Source organism: Pleurodeles waltl, chromosome 3_1, assembly GCF_031143425.1.
Source record: "Pleurodeles waltl isolate 20211129_DDA chromosome 3_1, aPleWal1.hap1.20221129, whole genome shotgun sequence".
NCBI classification, from domain to species: Eukaryota; Metazoa; Chordata; class Amphibia; order Caudata; family Salamandridae; genus Pleurodeles; species Pleurodeles waltl.
Genome location: NC_090440.1, coordinates 1,656,443,826 through 1,656,468,685, shown reverse-complemented (window position 1 = coordinate 1,656,468,685; position 24,860 = coordinate 1,656,443,826). Strand labels below are relative to the sequence as shown.

The following is a 24,860-nucleotide window of genomic DNA, read 5'->3' as shown; positions in this document are numbered from 1 at the left end:
GGCCTGAAATCAGTGGAGAAGACTGGGCCTGTAAATTGCTCCCTGGAGGGGCTACCTGCATTCCTGAGGAGCAAACATTGAGGTCCACTTGAGGACCGGGGGGACAGTAGGGGTGGTAGCACCCCGTTCATGAACCTTTGCGCGGACAAGGGGTCTGGAGGCCGCTGGCCAGGCTTGGAGACCCCTTTGACATTGCACAGTGCCCTGCTGGAAGAAGTGAACGCTGGCCCAGTGGAGACGAATGCCTATCGAGCAGGTAGGCGAGTGCGGTGGTATTTTACACCAGCCATAGACTGCCGAGCACTGCATGGGAGCGGGAGGGGTCACTTTGCTGACCAATGAAGTTGCATGGAGCATATAATCTTGGTGGGACACTGGGTCAACTGGAGGGCCCAGGTGCGTGTGAGACCCGGCTGCACGGCACGGAGACGCTGCAGCCCCACTGGGGGGGGGGACATACTGGTTGCAACTGCCACATCGGAGAAAGCGGTAGCCTGGATCAGTGACAGGAACAAAGAGAGGAATGGGAAAAGATCGGGCATGCAGGCATCCTCAGGGCACACCATTAACCAATATACAACACCGCAACAGTCCACGCAGCGACTCTTCAGGCAGATGGGGGACTCTTCAGAACTATCCCTGGAAGAGCAGGAGGAACCCTCGAGGGCAGCACTAATAGAGGCTACACAGGGATCACATGTGGCACTGGAGGGACAGTTACCTGGCGTCTCCATAGAAGGCAATCTACTCAGGGCAGACCTGCGGAAGGTAACTGACCAAGTGTCACAAACGGAAACAAATAAAACATCCTTGCAAACTGAAGTAAGGCAACTGAAGCAACAGATGACGCAAATGACTAAAGTGACGGCAGAGCTAGAAAATAGAGCAGATGATGAGGAAGGCCACTCCAGGTGGAACAGCGTCTGCCTCCTGGGATTTCCTGAGGGAGTGGAAGGATAATCAGCTGAACAGTTCAATGAGCCTGGGTGCGAGCGGAGCTGAAACCAGCGAGGCTCTCAATACAATTTTTGATAGAAAGGGCGCATAGGGCACTGGCTGCCAAGCCCCCTGCTGGCCTTGATAGCCAGACTCCTCAATTACAGAGAAAGAGATACCATCCTCAGAGCGGCTAGAGACAATCCTACTCCACCATATGAAAGGCACAATATTGCAATTTACCAGTACTATACATGTCACTTCCAAGAATGCCGCAAAACTTCCGTAGAGGTAAAGAAACGTCTTCGGACTTTGAATGTACGCTACATGTTCCTATAGCCAGCAAAAAATGAAAATAATATGTATAGGGAAGACACACTTCTTTGAACAACCAGATGAGGTCTGGACGTGGCTTGATATGACTGCGCCGGAGCGGGGACTTCTGCAGGCACACCAGGAACAGACTGACAGGAGTGGGGGAACTCACAGGTCCAGGAAGGGCCGGCTGGTGCAGAGGGGGCAGTCCACTGACAGGGCTCTGGCTGAGTGGTGATTCGAGAGGATGGCATGATGGTTACCACACCAGAAGACCGGCATGAGGCACTAGAGTCCAAGGGGTAGGCCTCTGGCAGAGAGCTAGAGACTACACCTACAGCCTCGGACCAAGTTGCCCCAGCCTCTAGGACAGCAGATGTGACTGGAGACACTCCCGGCTATCAGGAATAATGACATGAGGACTGTATGTCGCTGCATACTCAGGCAGGGTTTTTCCACAAAACATTGATCTCGACATGGGGCGTGGTATTTGTAAACTGCTATCTTATTAAGCAATGAGCAACTTGTTGGACTGGAGACACAAGCCGACGAGGGTGACAAATAACATCGGAGAGGAGGAGAATGGCAGATGGAAAAGAACTTACTGAATTAGCAATCACCGAATGTTCCTAGTGGAGGGGGGGTATATTAATTGGCTGAAATGTTAAGGGCTGACAATTTCCTGACAAGATACCAGAGAGCTAATTGTGGTGAACACACTTGATTTGCCCTTGTTAATAACATTATCCCTGGCAGGGTGCTTTGGAATGTAGAAGTGCAGAATGAAATGATAGAAATACTGTCATTAGTGGGTTCGGAGGTGCGGAGCCTTCACTGGTAGATTATTGGGGAAGATGGTGCACATCCTGGCACATCTAGACATGTGGCCGAGAATGTGAAACTGGTTAGTACTTTCTTGTCCAGGGAAATGGAGGGGGGCAATGTTTTGTTGGAATTTTTCTTGAGTTAATTTTTTGGGATTGCTGCCTCACTGATATGATAAAACGTGCTCATCTGAACCACACAAAAATATACTGCACTGATTATGCATAGCCTGACTAAGTGGAATCTCCTCACCTGGAACGTCCGGGAAATGTGATCCTACCAGAAGCGGTATAGAGTGCTCTCAGTGCTTAAACAGCAGGGCATAGGGATATCCTGTTTGCACGAGATGCGCAAAAACTGGCAAAAAAATGTCTACTAAATGCCAGGGAATAAAAAAAAAAAATTGTGGGGTGATGGCTACCAACCAGTATGGGCCTGGTTATGCCCCCACCCCAGCTGCAGGGGGCAGTCTTTCAGCTCTCCCCAGCACACTAAAACATCTTATCCCACGGCAAGCAAGAAGACAGTTGATTATTTTGGGTTTTGGTTTTACATTTGGGCCATGAGAGCTTGGCTAGCTCTCAAAATCGGCCCACTTGGAATGGTGAGGGCTGCACTTTTTGGACTTTGGGACGCTGCCATGTAGAAAAATCCACAATACCTAGACCCATCTGAAAACTAAACATCTGGGTGATTCCAGGGTGGTGTTCTTCACATGCACCCCGCACCACTTTCTTATCCACAATGCCCTGCAAACCTCCAACTTTGATGAAAATCACACATTTTTCCCACATTTTTGTGATGGAACCTTCTGGAATCCACAAAATTCCTACCACCCAGCATTGTCTCATCTATACCGATAAAAATTCTGCCGCACTTGTCAGCCTAAAAATGTTTTCTTTCCAAACTGCCCTTTTGGACCCGCTTTGGCTCCCCATCAATTTTGACGTGTTTTTGAAACTTCCCTGTCACAGGCACTTGGTCCACCTACACAAGTGAGGTATCTTTTTTACTGGGAGACTGAGGGGAACGTTGGGTGGTAGGAAATTTGTCCCGGTGCGGTGATCCCACACAGAAATGTGGGAGAAATGTGATTTTTTTTTTTTTTTTAGCTAAATTTGAGGTTTGCTGAGTATTCTGGGTAAGAAAACATTGGGAGATCCACGCAAGACACACCTCCCTGGATTCCCTCAGGTGTCTAGTTATCAAAAATGTTTGGGTTTAGTAGGTTTCCCCATATGGCTGCTGAGCCCAGGACCAAAAACGCAGGTGCCCGCCCCCGCAAAAACAGGTAATTTAGTATTTGATCATTTTGATGTGTCCACATAGTGTTTCGGAGCATTTCCTTTCGCGGGCACTAGGTCTAACCATACAAGTGAGGTACCATTTTTTTCAGAAGGCTTGGGGGAACCCTGGGTGGAAGGAGATTTGTGGCTCCTCTCAGATTCCAGAACTTTCAGTCACCGAAATGTGAGGAAAAAGGTTTTTTTTTGGCCAAATTTTGAGGTTTGCAAAGGATTCTGGGTAACAAAACCTGGTGAGAACCCCACAAGTCACCCCATTTTGGATTACCCTAGTTGTCTAGTTTTCAAAAATGCACAGGTTTGGTAAGTTTTCCTAGGTGCAGGCTGTGCTAGAGGCCAAAATGCACAGCTAGTCACTTTTCAAAAATCCCGTTGGTTTTCTTTGGGAAAATGTGATGTGTCCATGTTGCGTTTCCTGTCGTGGGCATTAGGCCTAACCACGCAAGTGAGGTACCATTTTTATCGGGAGACTTGGGGGAACACATAATAGCAGAACAAGTGTTATTGCCCCTTGTGTTGTCCTACTTTTTTGCCTTCCAAATGTAAGACAGTGTGTAAAAAAGACATCTATTTGAGAAATGCCCTGTAATTCACATGCTAGTTTTGGGAAAAAAAGAAATTTGTGCTGTATTGTGGCTAATTTCTTGGTCTCCTTCAGGGGAACCCAGAAACTCTGGGTACTTCTCAAATCCGTAGGATGCAGGGAAAAAAGGGCAGGAATTTGGCGTGGGTAGCTTATGTGGACAAAAGTTATGAGGGCCTAAGCGCATACTGCCCCAAATAGCCAAAAAAAGGCCTGGCATCTGAGGGGGGAAAAGGCCTGGCAGCAAAGGGGTTAATGAGATGGGGGATCAGGGTAGGCAGCACAACACATTTGGTGTCACTGTATGTAGATGACATGCTATTTTACCTTAAGTACCCTTACTGTTGCAATACCTAGATTCTTTTGGGGACATTACTGGCCTTCGAATCAATGCGGGTAAGTCCTTGGTGTTTCCACTGGGTGGGTTGGCGGGTATGGAGCAGGGAATGTTGCCATCCCTCCAGCTGCGTTGGGAGACGGATAGATTCAGGTACCTATGAGTGATGATAGCAGGTACATGACGAACGACTACAACATAACACAGAGTGATAGAGAAACTTAAGGCCTCAATACAATTCTGGAACACACTCCCACTCTCAATGATAGGTCGAATTGTGGTGGCAAAAATGGTCTTTCTGCCCCGCTGCTTAAACACACTTCAAAATTCATTTGATACTCTCCCTAGGGCAACATTCCGGCACTTGCATTCATTGCTTACCACACTTATTTGGAGGGGCAGTAGATGCAGGGTGGCGAGGGAATACCTACATCTGCCTACGCGTGATGGTGGTCTGTCCTTACCGAATTTGGAGATGTACTACCTAGTATCGCAACTCCAACATGCTGCACACTGGTATACAGAGGACGAGAACTGGGAGAGGTCACTTCTAGCAGATGGCAGTAGGATAAATACATTACCACAGTTGTTACATTCTGGCAGCAGGCACACTGAGGGGGTGCCATATCTCATTACGCTTACGGCAACCCTGTGGGAACGCACAGTGAAAGTGATGTTAAGGAGAGTGCCATTTGCTAGAGAACTGCCCTTCTGAGATTTACCCGCTTTCCGTGTCCTAGCGGATGCTGTTGACACTACAACATGGCCGGAAGGGGGATGCGAAACTTTAGGAGACCTTTATCCCGAAGATACTTTCATCACTTTTGAAGCAGAGCAAGACAAGTTCACCATGGGGGAGGGCCAGTTCCTACTACACACAAGTATAGCAAATATAATAAAAGGGATCTTGCTGGAATGCCTGAATACTCCGGCGACATCACTCCTACTACGGGCGCTACTGCGGTTGGGAGGGACACTTCACTTGATCACGTATCTGTATAAGGCTCTTCTCGCAGGTAAGCCAAAACTACAGCTTGGGTCAAAAATTGGATGGGAAGAAGAGCTGCGGGAAACAGATTGATGACTCCCGCTTGAATGGAATGTGTTCACTGGTTCATACAGTGTTATGTAATGCGAGATTTAAATTGGCCCACTTTAATTATTTACATCGCACATATGTCACGCCATTAATACTCCATAAAATGGACCCCTTGAAATCGAAGGGGTGCCACAGATGCCCAGAGAGTGCGATGACCTGTCTACATTTAGCATGGTAGTGCCCCCAGGTTAAGATATACTGGAAAGCAGTGATAACATACCTGGAGGAAGCATGTGGTATCCACATGCAATGTGAACCCAAGGCTGGACTTCTGGGAGATAATACATTTACAAAAACAAAGAAAATGGAATACAAGTTTACCCAGTTGACACTTCCTTTAGCCAAAAGAAGAGCAGCTATCACTTGTCTGATCCATTGAGGGCCAAGAGTGGAACAGTGGTGGAGGGACGTACTGGAATGGCTTTGGCGGAGAAGGTACACCTTAAATGAGTAAGAACAGACGATAAGGCAAAGGACGAAATACAAACCTGGGGTATATTTGTAAAGAATTTTGAAGAGAGAGATAGTCAAATGTTGAGTGACATAGATAAGGAAACTTAGGAGAACGGGAGGATATGCTAATTGAAACTAAAGTAATGACTGCAGAAATATATGTCAGAAATTGGAAATATGTGTGGCTTAATGACATGGATAATAGAGATGTATATGTTGCAAGATTGACTGTAGCAATAATCTCATTTATTAAAGTGTTGACATATGTATTTTAAACTCAGGATCAGCTGGCTGTATGCTGTAAAAATGCTAATAAAAACAGATTCTATAAAAAAAAAAAAAACAATTAAGTAAGGCAGCAGTGATAAAATAATCATTAAAGGGCAGGTAGTGGGACCCAGAGATGGCCAAGAGTTTATGCATGGCTGTGAAGGTTTACCTTAATATTTGCTTTCATCTTTCAGATAATGATGAATACAGACCGCCGGTGTGGAAATCGTACTGTAAGTATTTTTTTAAACAAATTAGCAATTTTATCAGACTTCGAATTCTGTCAAAAACAAAACAACGTGATTTGAAATATTTAAGATGTACTACATTTAAATGTCTGAGAGATAAATTACAAGTAACTATTCCTTCAGCATTTCCACTTATTGTTTTTTATGAAAAGACTGTTCTGTTTTGTATGACGACTATTTCCCTTTTTGTACAAAAACGCAAACCACCAGCAATCGTTTAACTCAATCTTGAGTTGACAGAATATTTTTGAATGTGTTGTTGCATAACTCCTCGTTGGATTGCAATTCTTTAATTTCAAATAAGTGGTGCAGTTTATAACATTTAAATTATAATGCATAGTGCATGTCCAAACACTGTCCAAACACATGTAAAATATGTGAGGCACAAATGTTCTACACCGTTTACCTACCACTACATTCCAAGCCTAGTTAACGTAATGAAATTGATCACTTTTTTTTTAATAAAAGTGACTCAGTGTTTCTGTTTTAAAGGAGGCCTGTGGTGCTGTTTCAGCAGAGTCCTTTTGGGCCAGCACACTTAAAGAAATAGTTTGCGATCGGAGTCTAAGGCAATGGGTCTGTGTTATTGGTTGACATGGAACTGTTAAAAGGAAAAATGTATCCATAGAGTGTTGTGATTGTTACTGTAAAGTGTTTGACATTTGCCCTCAGTGTACTCTATCTATTCCACCAGTGGCCTAATGAAACTTAAGAGGGTCCCCCAGCAAAGTACATAGAGGGGTCCCCCCTCTGAACTTACTCAGGAAAAGAAAGGTCATGAGCCTGTCCTGAAGGCTTCGTGAATGTTTACGTGAATGCACAAGGTCCTTCCTGAAAGGCACAAATAAGTTTATAAAATATGAATAGACTATTATCCATTACCTTTTTCAGGAAGGGGATTCCTTTTTGCAGCTTGAGGAACAATAGCAGTGAAAAATGCCCCTATTTCATAGCACATCATGCCTTAGGAGCAAACTGCAGTCTTAGCTGGATAGCTCTTACGCTGAAGAAGTCCGAAGACAACAAAAAGAAGCCACAAGAAAAGTCACAAAAGTAGATATTTGACCACTGCATTTTACAGAAGAGTTGAGTGGGAGAACATGGATGTTGGTTTACATGACTCTTCAGGCTAACAGTTCCTTTGAGGTAAGAAGGCAACACTCCTTGTCACTGTGCCTTCCCCCATGGGGACATGGCTTCGAGAGCGGGCAAACTCTTCGGTCACCATGGTCCTGAGCAAGTTATAACCTTCTTCTTTCAAACTGGAGACATCCAGGAGGAGGAGCATAATTCCTTCACTGAAACATACACATAACAAGAGGTAGAAGCTGAAACCAATAAGTTAAAGGAACATTTAAAGCTCTATTTTGCTGGGTGGTGGCTTGGAGGAGGCGATGGCATGGTGCCAACAATAATTTTAAAGGGAGGAGATAAGTGAGAATTTCACCAGATTGTTTTTTGCCTCTACCAGCGAATGGTGGTGTCACAAGTGGTGCAATAAGCTTCTTTATCATCGTTAGCTGCTTTCAAAACATCATGAATATCAGTTAAGAACTGCAGTCCACAAGGCACTTTGAGCCAGTTAACTTAACTTTCATGACCTCTAGCTAGTTTGAAAGCTCCCACCAGGAAAAAGACTCTTTATATCATGATTAATCATGCTAAGAAGAAGAAGAATTGCGTCCAATAAGGAATTAGTGACTACATTGATGGAGGATGTAACTAAGGGGTGAAAAAATTAAATCTGGTCCTCTTTTGCAAATCAACTCTTAACAACCATACTTTGTCCAAACAACAAACAAATCTTGCTTCTTGAACATAGCCAACTGGTCTTTCAGAAGGTTTGCCAGAGTATCTACTTCTGTCAGTAGTGTTACCCGTTAGCTTAATGTGTCATACTAAACTACAATGATTAACTCAGTAAATAACCAACACACAATCCCTTCCCCCCACCACCACCCAGACCCCCGCCCTGCCAAGACAGGATTCCCAGCTGCATGAGTCAGAGTCCATTTATGGTTGTGATGATTTTGAAGATGATGAATCCAATGAAATCTCCTTAATTCTTTTCAACAAACTTCTCAATTTTGTCCTCAATTATGATGCAAATGATTCTTTTGAACATGCAACAACTTTAGCTCGCTTAGAGGAACTTAATGCACTTCTTATCCAAGTACTTCCAGTGTTGCTACTCAACTTCATTCTGTTTTAAAGTGATCACTTAAATAGAGGAAGAAGAGAAGGGGTTGGATTTATCAGACTGGTACACTCATGATGATGCCCCACCAGCGTATCGTAATTCGACTGCCATGGACACTATTTCTGCTATTTTAATGAGAATGAGTGGCATCTTGCTACCTCACACCAAGTGTTTTCTTGAAGGACGTTGAATCAAGTGCAGGAACTATTAACACAGTCTTAGGTCAAGTAACACTACTAAATGAGAATCTTGAGAAGTTACACTCAGTGGTGATCTTTTTCATGTAGATAATTTGGTTAATCAATTGTGACTCCTGCCAAATAAAATTGGTTATATTTTAATCAGCTCAAAGAACCGTTTAACAAGGGCTGGTTCTACAGTTCCACAACTCACCTTAACTAAGGATTTATCTATAAATGTACAAACCAGTGAAAATAACGGTTCCTATAATGACAGTTTTGTATTCCAGTGTTACTGATTACCCATTACATTTCAATCCCACATCAAATCTGATAATCATTCATCAAACTACTTTTTAAATCTCAGTATTGATTAGGATAGTCCTGGTAGTCCTACAACAAGGCTTGGCATTTTTTGCCCAGACAACATGTTAAGTTGATCACAATTTGGGTGGTAATGTGTTGCCTTATATGAGTAAATAAATGTTGCAAACACTTAGAAAATTAGATAAATGCAGAAATCTAGGCAATTTTGGACCTATCTTTCAAAACGTCCCGCTTCATTCAGAAAGGGTAGAATAATTCTTAGTCTGTCGCCTGCTCAGCATCTGATGACATCAAATACATCACCGAAGACTCTGCCTAACGACAGTGACTTTGCTAGCAACAACTACAACCATTTTTCCAAGATCAACACCTCAATAATAGAAAATTGGAACTGTGCTAGTTTCAGTGGCAACTGTTCCAAAACCAGTCCCGGCCAGAGTTTGTTCAATCAGATAATTTGATTTTGAAAACACAGGTGGGCATAGATAACCTTTTGGCAAAACACCCTCCAGCTTGACAAGTCTCTAGATTGTGTTACAAAATTATGTTAACCAAATGTCAGTCAACCACCAATAAGGCCCAGCAAAAAATTCTCCACCACCCTGGTACCATTTCCGATCTTTCTACCTACTTGATCTACTCTTCCATAACCATAGTTCCTTGAACCTTGAAACCTTACTTTGAATGCAAGTGTGACTGGAGGTTTTGTCAGCACTCAGATTGCTTTTATTCCCTGGTACTTTTCTGAAGGACCACATGATGTCCTAAATAGATGTAATATTTTTTTTACTGTTGTCCTCATATCCTAAGTTCAAAGATAGAAACTCAGTTGATAGTTTAAGGATTAACTTCCTAACAAGTTGGACACCAACTAATTGTACAATCTGCTTTCTGGTTGTCTGTGTCTTGTGGTGACAGAGTATAGGAGAAACGTTCAGTTCACCTAGCTATGGAAATACTAATAAAAAAGGTTACTAAAATAACTAGCCTTTGATCTTAAGCCCTAATAAATAAATATCATTAGGTACCTTTCAGGAACAAAACATCTTGACAAAGGGCAGAGGACTAACTATCAACTTTAAAGTTCCAGAGGCTACATTCTCATATGGAGCAGCTCAATTAGCAGTTAATCTGTCCATGGACATTCAATCCAAAAATCATTTGTGCGTTAGCAATGATTCTACACTGTGGGCCTGATTATGACCCTGGCGGACGGCGGAGGCCGTCTGCCAAGGTACCGCCGCTGAATGACCGCGGCGGCCATTTAGACATTTCCTCTGGGCCGGCAGGCGCTCTCCAAAAGAGCGCCCGCCGGCCCAGAGGAAATGCCCCTGCAACGAGGACGCCGGCTCAGAATTGAGCCGGCGGAGTTGCAGGGGTGCGACGGGTGCAGTTGCACCCGTCGCGTATTTCAGTGTCTGCTTAGCAGACGCTGAAATACTTTGCGGGGCCCTCTTACGGGGGCCCCGCGGCACCCCCTACCGCCATCCTGTTCCTGGCGGGCAAACCGCCAGGAACAGGATGGCGGTAGGGGGTGTCAGAATCCCCCATGGCGGCGCAGCAAGCTGCGCCGCCATGGGGGATTCTAAGGGCAGCGGTAAACCGGCGGGAGACCACCGGTTTGCCTCTTCTGACCGCGGCCGAACCGCCGCGGTCAGAATGCCCTGCGGGGCACCGCCGGCCTGTCGGCGGTGCTCCCGCCGACCCTGGCCCCGGCGGTCTTGTACCGCCGGGGTCAGAATCACCCCCTGTATGTTTTTGAATCCACACCAACCTCAATGTTTCATTCAAGCTCTGCTCAAAGTTCCTAATCTTACAACATTTAAAGCTCTCCCCTCTAACCCTTTTCTCAAAATCTGTTCCTGAAGCAGTGCTGGTATTGAAAGACAAAATAAGGGGATGAAAATTTAAAACATTTTCAAATTCCTTTTTCCGTCATGGGGTTTTAGAAAACATGGAAATTGTCTAATTTCACATTTAACACTTGCCACATATGAAACCTTAGCCTCAAAGGCATCAAGTGGCAGACCTAGTGGCAAGCTCCTTACCCCAGTTAATTCTGTATTAGACATGTTTGGTTCTAAATTAGGCATCAATTGCAAATTCGTACCTGGCGTTACATTTGATCCTTATATGGCTTATTGCCTTGAGATGAAGTTCAAATTCTTAATGTTAATTTTCCTCCATCTCTTTGAAAAATGGCACAAGCCTAACATCAGTTTTATCTGAAACTGAATTTCTGGTTGGTAAATATTGTAACATTTTAAGAATATTTACTTGGGCTCTTAATTAAAATGTATTCATTAAAAGCTTTCTTAGCATATGTTCTCCAGAATCAATGTGACATCAATATAGTATACCACAGCCATTGTTTATTACCAGACATCAGTCATATGATGATATATTTTCAACCAAAACAAATTGTTTAAACTGTAATTGTCTTGCTCACAGACCAGTCCAAGATACCCATCTTTCCTGTCTCACTGGTCAGCTCTTGATTATACGTTTTTACAGTTATCTGATTTCCACAGCTGCTCCAGGATTAAAATTATTTTTCAAAATGAGAGCGACCACAATACTCTATCCTTTTCCCATAGTTTGGTTTCATTGTTTTATTCAGCATGCATTAATAAATCTGACTCCCAGTGGAAATCGCACTATTGTAAATAATAGAGTAGAATAAGCCATTATCTAATCAAACGTCTGGTTCTCTAAAATCTTATGATTTTAGGATTCTTCAGCTTACGAATTGGATGTTTGTCAAATATAATGGAATTTTATTGTAATTCCTTTTTAAATGTTTATTTTTCTAATACAAACACATTAAAGAACCTCGAAAGGCTTGCCATAAACAGTCTAGATTTCATCTGTCGTTAACAGATGCAAAACCAATGTATAGGAAGTCATTGTGTAGTATCATTAAGTAGCCTACACCCTTACCCCATGACACCCTTGTTAAAATGTGAGTGCAAAAAATAGCAAGCAACATTAACAAACATATGCATGAATTTCTCTAGTTTTAACTACTAGGTAGCCTAAGAAACAGAGCTACAAGACGTTTCTGGCTTTTAATAGGTTCTGGCATGAATTGTTGTTGTATTATTATGCTTACAGTATTACATCTGATGTCTGAGAGCCTTTTATATGAATATTATATTCCGCTCCTTAAACTAGTAATTTCCAGCTTGTTTCTTGAGTTAACAATCAAACATTATTAATATATAGGGATGATGTGTCGCCATTAATAAAAGCCAGTTGTTCGTCCTGGGCTCCCTGCCATAATGGCATCCCAGTTGCCATATCTAGCAATAACCCCACATTGTGACATAGAATTTGAAGCATCTTTTTTCACAAAAGTACAACTCTGAGGCCATTTTTGACTCATGGAAAGGCTAAATACTGCAACTACTTTACAAACATTACTTGCGATCAGATCCAAAACATCACCGTGTACTTGCACTACTGGAATTTCACAAAGTTATTTGCAAAATTCATACTGAGAAAATGATGGGAATAGGCGTATGCAAGAGGCCTACTGTGGTAAACGCAGGCTGATCTTTGACCTTGGTGCTTCACCATTGAATCTATTATGGTTCTAAATAATCTGACTCGCTGTACCCTTCAATCAAGCAGGAGCAAACTTTTTGTCTGCTTTATAGGCTTTCTGTAAGGTACACTGAAATCACCAATGGCTCCAACTTCAGTTCTAGGGGGATGACGATATTCTGTTGCATATTTTGATTGATTTTTACATGAATACTTTATTTCATATAAAATTATTGAATGGTAGAGGTTTACTCCTGAAGATCTCTAGAGCCAAGGAGTGAAACAGGGCTTTATACTAGCCCTCTCTTATTTTCCTTTACATAATAGACCTCCTCGATTTCTTTGATCTTGTGGTTGGATTAGCCCCAAAACTGGGACGTAAAACTAAATAATCTGGCTTAGGCTAATGATTTAGTAGTTCTGTCAATGATACAGATTACGTTTCAGCACCTACGTCATAGACTAGAGCAATGTAATCAATAAACTAGCCATGCAATAAGCTTTGCAAAAACAACTGTCATGTGCTTTAGTTGAAAAAATCCTGTTTTGTTATGACAATTTGACCGTACAGCCATAGAACATGTCACCATCTATCCTTATTTGGGCTTAACTATTGAGAGCAGGTTAAGTTAGAACTTGCATTTTTGTAATCTTGAATACAAAAGCAGGAAAATTAAGTTTTCTATTACAAGGCTTTCTAATAAATTTGGGAGTAGAGCAATTAGCCCCACACTTGATGTGCATACTTTCTAACTTGTTGATGGTTTACTTTATGAATCCACAGCTGTACCTGCAAATAAAATACCAACACCTGATATGTTATTTATGCAATCACTGTTGTTAAAGTTAAGATCTTTCACTCCTCAGTGTAGACTGCAACATGAGTTAGAGCTTCCATTTTACTGTTTTTACACCAAACACCAGTTAATATTCTAGTTCTGTGATTGTGCTCACTGTCATTAAGATATTCTATTTTTAATCTTTAAGGAAGTGTTTTCATTAAAAAAAAAAATCTCTATCCATTCTATTAGAAGTACCATTAACATGATAATTGGAAAACACCAGTTGCCATCGTTGGAGGTTATAGCTAATCTATCATTGCCTGTCAGTAGATTATTTTTAAAAACAAAACTTGAAAAACATGCCTATGAATGGGATTTAAGAGCTGCCTGGAATATAAGTTTCATGGTTACATCCAAGATTGCCAACAAGGACACAACAGTATTACATTAAGACTAACTTATTGTCCACGGCAAAAAATGAAATTTTACACTGTAGATTTTTAAATATCAGTCCATTAGATGGAAGGATCTTAGTGGGGGTTAACACCCTAAATCTAGTTTATATCGTTTCTGTAATATTTATGATGAATCAATTGAATATTTTTTTTTATATTTCTTTTATTGGTTTCTTCAACAACTCAACTTTATAGCTTCATATGATCTTCCATTACCCCTTTTCCCCCTGCCTCACCCGCAGCCCCCAACTGGGAGCATGCTATAGCAATTACATTTGTCTTTTGTCACGAATAGCATTTAGACAATGTAGACCACCTTTAATTCCAAAACCTGCCCGCATCCATCTTGGGAATTCCCACAACCATATTGACAACCTATTATTGTCATCCATTGCATAGCTATACATTTCTTGGCCACCACGAAACCCAGCTCCACCACCTTTTATGCATGGTTAGTGTGTTTTCCTCGAGTCACCAGGCCCAGCAAGATCGCTGGTTGGATCGGCAGCTCGGTCAAGACCCCCAGAACCCTCACCTCCTCATCCCAAAAAGTGTTCAACCCTGGGCGTGTCCACCACAAATGTATATAGGTCCCCACTGCTGTCTTGCACTTGGGACATTGTTCTGGTTTGGAGGGGTCTAATCTGTGCAACCACTGCGGTGTGACATAGTTTCTATGAACACATTTTTAATGAATCAAATTCAGATGCGCATTAGGTGAGACTTTCCTGCCCTTACTCAATATGGATAATCATTCTTGTTCCCTCAACTCACCCTCTAGATCACCTTCCCACTGTAACTTCAGTGCCTCCAGGCAGGCAGTTCTGCACCGTGATAATAATGCATATCTGTGAGAAGTTTAATGACGTCCCCCATATAGGGTAGTGTTTGATTCAGCACGTGAGTTTCTGGCTCCTGTGGGAAACCTTCCCAGGCCTTACGGCCCAAAACTGGGGTGCCGCTAGACTATAGAATGCCATGAAGCAGTCGCCATCCACCCTCTCATCTAGCACAGAAGTCTGCATAACCATCTGGTCATCCGCATACAGGTTGCCTATATTATGTGGGACATCTCCCCCTTTTCGGCATCTTAAGAATATGGGTATCATGGGGCTGAGCCCTGTATGCCACAGGATCAAATGCTGCATGTATATACATATCTCCATCTCTTTTAGATACCCTCTCCCATATTTCCAGCAGGGTCCAAACTTGCAGGGGTGAGGTAGCTCTTTCCTTCCGGGGGACAAGAGGCAGTGCCAACCATTCCCGAGGGCGGGCCAGGCACACCAGTGTTTCAACCACTGGGTCAGTGCTCCCACTTGAAGCCATGATACTGTATATTGTAAATGAGCAGCCCAGTAGTAAGCCCTGAAATTCGGTACTTGTAACCCTCCACTATCCCAATGCAGTTTCAGGACCTCCAAGCGTATCCATTCCCTTCCCTGTCCCCAATACGGCAGCCTGAGCAATTCGTCTAATTTGCAATTACAGAACTCTAGGCAATGTGATCATTTTTCAAATAGCTGTGCACCCCATCAGGGATATTGGCAATTGAAGCCACATGCGCACGCTGCGCTCCAGGCTCCCCAGCAGGGTGCCTACTTTAGAATTGTAGGTTTCAGTCACATCTGAGCTTGGGTGTACCCATAGATATTTAACAGGCATGGTCTGTACTCTTATGGTGCCTATATCCTCATCCACAACCCACGTTGATGATACGGGGTAAAGCACCAATTTGTCTGCATTCAACCGGAACCCGGAGTGTGCTCCCACCTCAGCTGTTGTATCAATAATCGTGCTCCACGTATCAACTGGGATCCTCGGGGTCAGTAGGATGTCATCAGCATATGAGATGACCTCCCGTCTGCTTCCTAGCAACATACCAGCACCTGTATGTCTATTTTGTATAATCTGTGCCAGAGGTTCTGTAACCAATGTGAATGTGAGTGGGAATAGAGGGCATCCCTGTCGGGTTCCCGTGTCAATCAGCCAGCTGTTAGTCTATGGCCCTCTTTCACTCTAGCCCTGCTGTCAGCAGACAGAAGGTACACCCATCTCAAGTAGTTCTTCCCCCAGAGCACACCGTCTCCGTGACCTGTCCATAAACGTCCAATCAGCTTAATCAAATACCTTATGTTCATCTAAACTGGCCAGGGTGTGGGGCTCCTCCCCTTTCATGACTTGTTCAATGATCAGGAAAGCCTTTCCTATATTAGTGGATGTGGTGTGTGTCACCTACAACTCCTCCCTGCCTGGTGTGTGGATGATCCCCTTTGCTGCCTTCGACAATCGCTGGGCCAGTATCTTTGCATCAACAGTAACCATCGACTGTGGTCAAAGTGATTCGCAATCAGTAGGATCCCTCCATGGTTTAGGTATGTGTGCCACCCTCAGTAACGCTGGTAGCACCCCAGACTCAAACACCTTCTGATACATGGTTACCAGTGGTGAGCACACTAGATCCACATGTTTGGTAAAATTAATCTTTCAACCCGTTATTCCCCATTCCCTTCTCTGTGTTCATATGTTTAATAGCCCATCTGATGTCTGTTTCATCTACTGGTGTGTTCAGTAGGGCCAGTCTGTCCTCATTTACTTGGCGTAGTTGCGCCTCATCAAATATTGCATCTATTCCCGCCTCATCGCTCTGTGGTGCTTATAATACTGAGTAGAACTCCGTGAACTGGCCCAATATAGCATTCTGAGCCATCAAAGTCCCCCAGTCGCATCTCTAAGCGTTCCCGCCCCTCTCTCTCTGTTAACCATCCATGCGAGCAGCCGGCCAGGTGTTTCACCCTGCTCATGCTGTGTTTCCGTGTATTTGGGGTAGTCCTGCTTCTCTAATTCATCCCGTAACTTGTGTCGCACTTCCCAGATCGCATCAGTGTGTGAGGCTTGCCTGTCTGTGTCTGCGATCTGTTGTCCCAGGAGTGTGACTGTGTCTCCCACACAAAACCGGATATGCCCTTGCCATGCATTTCTACCCTTAAGGTCACCCTGAAGACCTCTCTAATCACTCCAGCAGATTGGAGCGACCCCATATTAATAGCAAAGTACTCCCGTATTGCCTCCCTGATGACCTCTCTGAATGCTGGAAGCGGCACTGAAGCACCGGGGCCACACGGGTTCGGCCCTGTAGCTCCGCCCCAAGTGGGCGTGATCCGATAAAGTGTGATGTACATACTGAACCGCCCTGAAATGTGCAGCCTGTGCTGGGTATATGAAATCAATTGAATATTTAATATGTATATATTCACCTCTACTTCTCTTGGGAAGTAAATTAACTCTGTCCAGAATTTATTGAAACCGGATGCAGGAAAAGTGGTGAAGCTACACTTTTGTGTTTTTTTTTAAATCCATTATGAATAGGCATATCAGTCAGCAAGCAAAAGCTTCCTTTTTGATGAGTGGAAATTATCTATAACTGGCTTTTATGTATATATTTTATTATTGACTCACAGAGCAATTTCCTTTTTTATTATGAATTATTTTTATCTATACAATAAAGTTTATTACTACTAGGCAGCAGAAGAGAATTCCAGAGCTTAATTGCTGCATCCAAGAAAGTTCGTCCTTTACTTTTGCAGTGCAGTAATTGGACTTGACGAAAAAAAAAATCTTGGTGGATTACCTTAAGGATAAACTGTTATTTAGAGAGAAAAATTCGGGTTCAGAAATAGTCCTCGGTATTGTTGGAAGCTTTGATATCAAGGAGCTTTAGAGTTACCGTCTTGCTTGGCTTTTTAAAAGGAAGGAGCCCTGTGGGACCCCGTTGGTTACACTTCCATTGTTATAAGATAATGGCCACAAGATGGCACGTTGGATGTAATCATAAAGAAAGGGCAACAGCTATTTCTCTCTCCTCCACTGCATACAATTCATAGCTGCTAATGCCAAGATCTCTGTGCCTCTTGCACTCCTCTTTAGTTAATCGTACTGTGTCCCGTGGCAAAGGTCACTTTCCTCAGCCACCCTTTGTACACTTTCACAATTCAGAGCGTTCATATGTCGACAGCATTCAGCCAGATAAATTACTTTCAGTACAGATCATCCCGTCCACTCTAAAGGTTAGGAGACATTGGCCTAGATGACTTCTTGAACAGTTCTGCCATGTGAATGGCTAATGGAGGTCCCACGCGTTACTTTTTCTGGGCTGCCATTCAAGTGAATTAGTACAGGCCCCAAATCAATGCAAGTAGCAAGGTTCTGTTGATAATTTACACTTTTCTTGCTTTAGTGGCTCCTGTTACCACTCTTTCCTGATGCTTTTTGACTATATCCCTGTGATTTCTCTGTCCGTGAGATGAAAATACAAGCCGTGAGACAATACGGGGATGATTGTAGAAAATGTGTTTGTATTAAGAAAGGTACAATTCTGAGAACGGGTAGATGTCACCCTTCAAGCCTTGTCCCATCCGTATTTTATAACTTCATATTACACTTACTCTCCAAAAAAAGAGAAATGAGGCACTACAATAAATATAGCATTTGCTCATAGAATAGAGATCGAAGGCTAGTTCATCATAATCCGAATACTATAGTATACAAGGGTAGTAGTGGTGAAAATGCCGCACCTCCGTAGCGTAACAACTTGTATTTAAGCAACAAAGTCAATGAGGTGAGAGCCTGGTGCCAGTTGGTCACGTGCCCACTACCCTATTGGGCACAAAATGTTGTGTACCGAGGTACACAATGACAACAAAATAGCAAAAAGACCAAGGCACACAGAGATAAGAGAGTCCAATGATGTGAAAGGAGAAGAAAATCTCCGGTAGTACGAATCCAGAAGCAAAAAGAAAGACGTTGATTCCCAGTTGGTGTTGGATAGTGTCTTTATTCCTAGACCAGTTTTGTCGTAGGTAAGTATCGTCTTGCAGAAAACAGCCAACACGTGTTTCGTCACACAAGTGACTTTATCAAGGCTGCAAGATAATAATGAATGCAGGCTGGTATGTACAGTTATATGAAAAAAGTTGAACAGACACTAAGACAATAAAGATGAGATAAAAATGATTCCGTGGTTTGTTTCTGATGAGTGCTTAGTCATGCACACGCAAGTGAGTGTGGAAAAAAGGCATGGCAGGCATCGGTGCACTCGTGCAGTCTATATACATAGTGTACTAAAAGAAGGGAGAAGGGAGAAGGAAAAAGACCTGTGAGTAAAAGAACCGAAGAGTGTTTAAGCAATTAATAGTGATAGTGATAATACAAGTGTATAAACAGTAGTAATACCGTGAAAAGCCGTATAATGTGAGAAAGTGTAATTTGGCGACAGTAGGGAGAGAAGGTGCACATAAATGAGATAAAAAAAAGGGTCTCTAAAAATAGTACGGGGAAGAGAACCATAGACATGGGTGAACGAGGAAGCGTAAAAAAGCGGAGTAAACGCCAAAAGCATACCTGGGCCTGTAAGGCCTGGGAAGAGGTAGCAGCAAAATGATGTAAAGGAAGGTAGGTAGTAGGCACTGCGTCTAGTTCCTTCAATTGCTTGGTAGTCCAGTGATAGGAAATAAAGAAATAAGGGTAAAGGCCCTGATAAGCCTTCAAAGGTGACCCTGAGAGAAAAAAAAAAAAAAAACCAAATATTGAGTGGAAAAGTTACGTGAAAAAGCACAGAATAGAATATCCAGAAGGTAGGTAAGTCAAACCAAATGCAGAGCGCGTAAGTGAGGCAGTTGTTGAGAAACAAAAGCCCAGCAAAGACTGAGGTCACTAGGTAATCGTATGCAAGGAGAATACCCTGTGTGGATGGAATGTGGAAAATACGCAAGACACACATAACAAAGTATGCCAAAGTCAGTGCAAGGAATCGATAAGCAGTAAGCTAAAATGACGGATGGGTTAGGAAACCCGTTTGTCTTCGTTGTAGAAAAACCACAAAAGTGATTCTAAGGTAGAACATACAGTAAATGTTGGGACACTAATGTCCTGGAAAAAGCATATAATGCTAGGTAAGGTAAACATGGTGGGCTAACTGGCGGGAGCGCGCTGTTTAAATAGACGTTGTATCGAAGGTGCGAAAAAACGTCAGAACAGGAGTGTCCAATGTAAAAAATTACATGGAATTTTGGGCGTAGTGGCACACATGTCCTGTATAGGTAGAACACTAGATGGTGGAGGGTGTGATAAGAAGTAGTATCAAAGCGGAGGGACAAAATGTCCCGTATGTAAGAAACGGCAAGAGAAAGCCGGTATGCGCGGTGGGCTAATGGCAAGTGCCATGTTCCCATGGTGATGGGTCAAACAGAACGAATCAACTAAGCTACCATACTGCAGTTAAGCATGAAAATACCGTAGAGGGGAGGGACGTAGAAGCGTCGTAGATAGTTGTTAAAAGCTCGAACGAGCTCGGTAAATACCTGTAGGTAAGGTGGGGAGCGCCTCGTCCGTCCGGTGCAACGCGTCTGGGGAAATGAGGCCCTGTGCGTTGTATAAGAGTGCTTCACAGTTAGTAGAAATGGACGAAGGACTCAGCAGACGAGTGAAATAGGCAAAAAAGGGGAAAAGCCGATCTAAACGGCGGTGGCCATTTTGAAGAGGTGAAATTTAGGTAAAGTATAGAGATAAAGACTGGGGAGAAACACGGGGTGCAGAGAGGAATACACGTGCAAATATGACAGACTAGGATCATACTAAAGAAAATTGAGCTACATCAAGTGAAACAAAAACAAGACATGGTGAAGCATGCTAGTGAACAATGCGAGGTATGAGGTGCAGGTGCGAAAGTGTTAATGGGATACGCTAAAACAGCAAAACAAGGGGCACATGGCGCAAGACCCAGCAGTAGTAAACCAAGATCGGAAAGGCTTTCTTATTGGCGTATACATATCGGAAAAACAAAAATTAGTGGTGTCTGAAAAAACGTGATACATACATACCATGGAGAAATTAGTTGTGACAGTTTACAGTCAAATACACTGTGAGAAGGGGTTACATTAAGGATAGACAGGTGGAAATACATCCTATGCTCTGAAAAAGTGAACCTTAAAGATCAGTGTATGTCCATATAGTAAAAATTGGGTACATAAGTAGTCACATATTAGAAGTAAAAATACAGTTCTGATAGAAACAAATGATAGGTACAAAAAACACTGATGTATGTTTATGGGTTAAGTGAGGAAGAAGTGCAGTTCATGGTCCGTGTTAAGTCCATGTTCTACCGCACGAAGTTTCAAAATCCATTTTGCCTCACACTTACGGAGGTCCCTGGTACGGTCGCCCCATCTTGGTGAGCCAGTAACATGAGCAATACCGTGGAACCTAATATTCAGGAGTTCCCTCTCGCCATGTGAGGTGTTGAAATGAACAGCCAGTGGGTACGTGGTGTTGCAGTTTCTAATGGCTCTTATGTGTTCCTGAATACGTTCTTTGAGTGGACGTATTGTGCTGTCAATATAGACCCGGCCACATACACAAATTATACAGTAGACAGTAAATCTGGTGTTACAATTAATAAAACTCTTGATATTGTGGACAGTTTTGGTATTGTAAGTGAAACAGGTAGTTTTATTGAGAGCCAATTGGCACGAAATACAGCAACCACATTTGAAAAAACCGTTAGGTCTAGCTGGGATCCACGATGAGGAATGTGTCTGAGTATGAGGTATGAGAAAACTGGGACACAAGATGTTTCTAAGTGTGCGTCCCCTGCTGTGTGTCATAGTTGGTGAGCTGTTAACATAGTTCTTTAAACAAGAGTCAAGTAGTAATAGGTGCCAGTGTTTTCTGAGGATACGTCGTATAGTTTTGCTAGCAGGACTGTAGTGAGTGATAAAAGAAACAGGTCGTTTGTTAGATGTTTTGGATGGTTTCTTGGAGCCCCTAATGAGAAGCGAATGTTGCTCTACTGAGGATATACGTTTGCTAGCTGTAGAGATAAGCTCATTGGAGTACCCACGTGCTTTAAAACGGTTAGACAAATTGTTGAGTTCTTGATTAAAGACGTCAGAATCGGTGCAATTGCGTCGAACCCTGATCATTTCCCCATAGGGGATTGCTCTGATTTGTGACATGGGGTGAGCGCTTTGTGCATGTAAGATGGAGTTACAAGCAGTTGGTTTTCTGTACAATTTGGAGGTGATTTTGTTCTTGGTAGTGTACAGGAGAAGGTCTAAGAACTCGATTTGGGTACAGTCCATTTTGTGTGTAAAGGTCAGGTTAAAATTATTGGTATTGAGGTGATATATGAGTGTGCCCAGTTCAGAGGTGCTACCAGTCCAAATTGTTAGAATGTCGTCGATGTATCTTCCCCAGTAGAGAATATGTTCGGTGATGTGTGTCGGGCATTTTGACCATAAGTGAATTTTTTCAAATTGGCCCATGTACAGATTGGCGTATGATGGGGAGAATTTGGCACCCATCGCTACTCCCTGGCATTGGCGATACCAATTGCCATTGTGTAAGAACACATTGTTTTCAAGTACCAAGCGCGTTAAGTCAAGGAGCATACGTGTGTGTTCATAGAGGGTGGCATCACGTGAGCTGAGAGTCAGAGAAAGCATTTCCAGACCTTTTTCGAGTGGGATCGAGGTGTAGAGAGAGCTCACATCTAAGCTAACGAACATACAGTCATCCGTCCATTCAATGTCTTCAAGTTGACACAGTAAATCCCTAGTGTCCTGTATGTATGACGGGAGATTCCGAACCATATGTTGGAGAAAGGAATCAATGTATTCGGAAATATGTTCTGTTGGAGAGCCAATCCCAGAAATGATAGGCCTGCCTGGTGGAAAATTGCCCTCTTTGTGTACCTTGGGAAGAATGTAAATACAAGGTGCTCGAGGTGCTGTGACATAAAGATATCTATATTCTAGGTCTGACAGGAGACACATGTTTTTCCAATAGGATAATTTACTTTTTATTAGAGTGGAGATGTTAGGAAGAGGATTAGATTGGATGGCGATGTACGCATGGGTATCATCTAGTTGTCTCTTGATTTCCAGAAGGTAATCAGATCTATTCATGACTACCACGTTGCCACCCTTGTCAGCTTCTTTGATGACTATGTCTGTGTGTTTGGAAAGTCCCTGCAATGCCAGATATTCATTACGGGTCAGATTGTTGTTGTGTCTATGCCATTGTGTATTAGATTTGTCCTCAAGCTGGAAGAGTTCGGTGCTAACCGCTTTATGAAAAACGTCAATGTAGTTATCAGGAGATAATACTGGGACAAAGGTGGACTTGGGTTTAAGCCCACTGTCTTGTTCCAAGTTGGATGGAATGTCAAGCTGGACTAATAACTCGTCCAGACAAAGGGGAGACAAAAAGGGGTTGTCCAGCGACAGTACTGTCTGGATGTCTTGCAGATCTTTTATGGACCTGTTGCATGAGAGGGTAGGGTTAGGCGGGTCTTTGGTGACTGGTGTTCTGTTGTGAAAAAACTTCTTAAGTTTAAGGTTCCGTATGAATTTAAAAAGGTCAATATGTATGTTGGGATAGTTCGGAATAGAAGTAGGACAGAAACCCAAGCCTTTTTTGAGAACATTTATTTCATGAGTTGACAAACACAAATTCGATAAGTTAATGACCTGCACAGAGTCGTCTGGTATAGTTGGTTGAACCTGATCTGTATTGTGCTTCAAGACCTCTGAGTTCTTGAGGTAGAACGGGTTGTGACGCCCTCCCTTGGGTTTGCTGTTGTGTTTGTTCCTTCCCCTGCGGGTGCGTTTCTGTTTGGGCCTGATCTGTTGAAGTTCTGTTGTATCCCCTTCCTGTACCGACCAAGTTCCTCTAAAAAAGAGTTTGATTGGTGAGCGGCATTCGTAAGTGCAGATGGCCTGTTAGGGGGTGTATCTGTACCATCACTAGAGAGATTGGAGACATCAGATAGACTATCAGAAATAGATCCCGCCGGAGTGGCATTCTTACTGGGCTTGTTGTTGGTATCTCTATTTACCTGATCGAATTTGCGTGCAAAAGTATATATTCTACCACTACTGTAATCATTTACGTCCCTGATGAGCTTCCTCATTTTTTTATCCTTTACATAAAGTTGATATCCATTGAGTATGTCTTTCAAAATGGCATAGTTTTTGTCAGTTGCTTCTGTGAGGTTAAGGTTTTTAATTTCTTCCTCTAGAGAAGCGATATCTAGAAGTAGTTTGTTACGTTTCCTATCTGCATGTTTAATGAGGATGTTAATCATGCCAAATGAGGAGGAGGAAATGAGATGTTCCCATTCCCCAAGTAGGTCCGGGTCGAGGTCTTCAAAAGAGGGAAATATTATGACCCGTAATCCCCTGGGGATTTTTTTAAGTTCCAGGTATCGTTTCAGAGTGGTGATGTCCCACCAGCGAGCTAGTTCTTGTTTTCTTAATCTTTCCAATTTGATAAATTTATGCCTGAGACCCTCTTTTACTGTCTATCCTTAATGTAACCCCTTCTCACAGTGTATTTGACTGTAAACCGTCACAACTAATTTCTCCATGGTATGTATGTATCACGTTTTTTCAGACACCACTAATTTTTGTTTTTCCGATATGTATACGCCAATAAGAAAGCCTTTCCGCTCTTGGTTTACTACTGCTGGGTCTTGCGCCATGTGCCCCTTGTTTTGCTGTTTTAGCGTATCCCATTAACACTTTCGCACCTGCACCTCATACCTCGCATTGTTCACTAGCATGCTTCACCATGTCTTGTTTTTGTTTCACTTGATGTAGCTCAATTTTCTTTAGTATGATCCTAGTCTGTCATATTTGCACGTGTATTCCTCTCTGCACCCCGTGTTTCTCCCCAGTCTTTATCTCTATACTTTACCTAAATTTCACCTCTTCAAAATGGCCACCGCCGTTTAGATCGGCTTTTCCCCTTTTTTGCCTATTTCACTCGTCTGCTGAGTCCTTCGTCCATTTCTACTAACTGTGAAGCACTCTTATACAACGCACGGGGCCTCATTTCCCCAGACGCGTTGCACCGGACGGACGAGGCGCTCCCCACCTTACCTACAGGTATTTACCGAGCTCGTTCGAGCTTTTAACAACTATCTACGACGCTTCTACGTCC

General features: G+C 43.0%; 1 protein-coding gene across 1 annotated transcript in view; it reads left to right on the top strand.

The window, feature by feature from the left end:
• CHN1 (chimerin 1) overlaps window positions 1-24,860 on the top strand; it is a 300,327-nt gene that overhangs the window by 71,260 nt on the left and 204,207 nt on the right. The window contains exon 2 of the mRNA XM_069225390.1: window positions 6,317-6,355. Within this exon, the coding sequence (XP_069081491.1) occupies window positions 6,317-6,355 (39 nt within the window). The remainder of the gene's footprint in view (window positions 1-6,316; window positions 6,356-24,860) is intronic.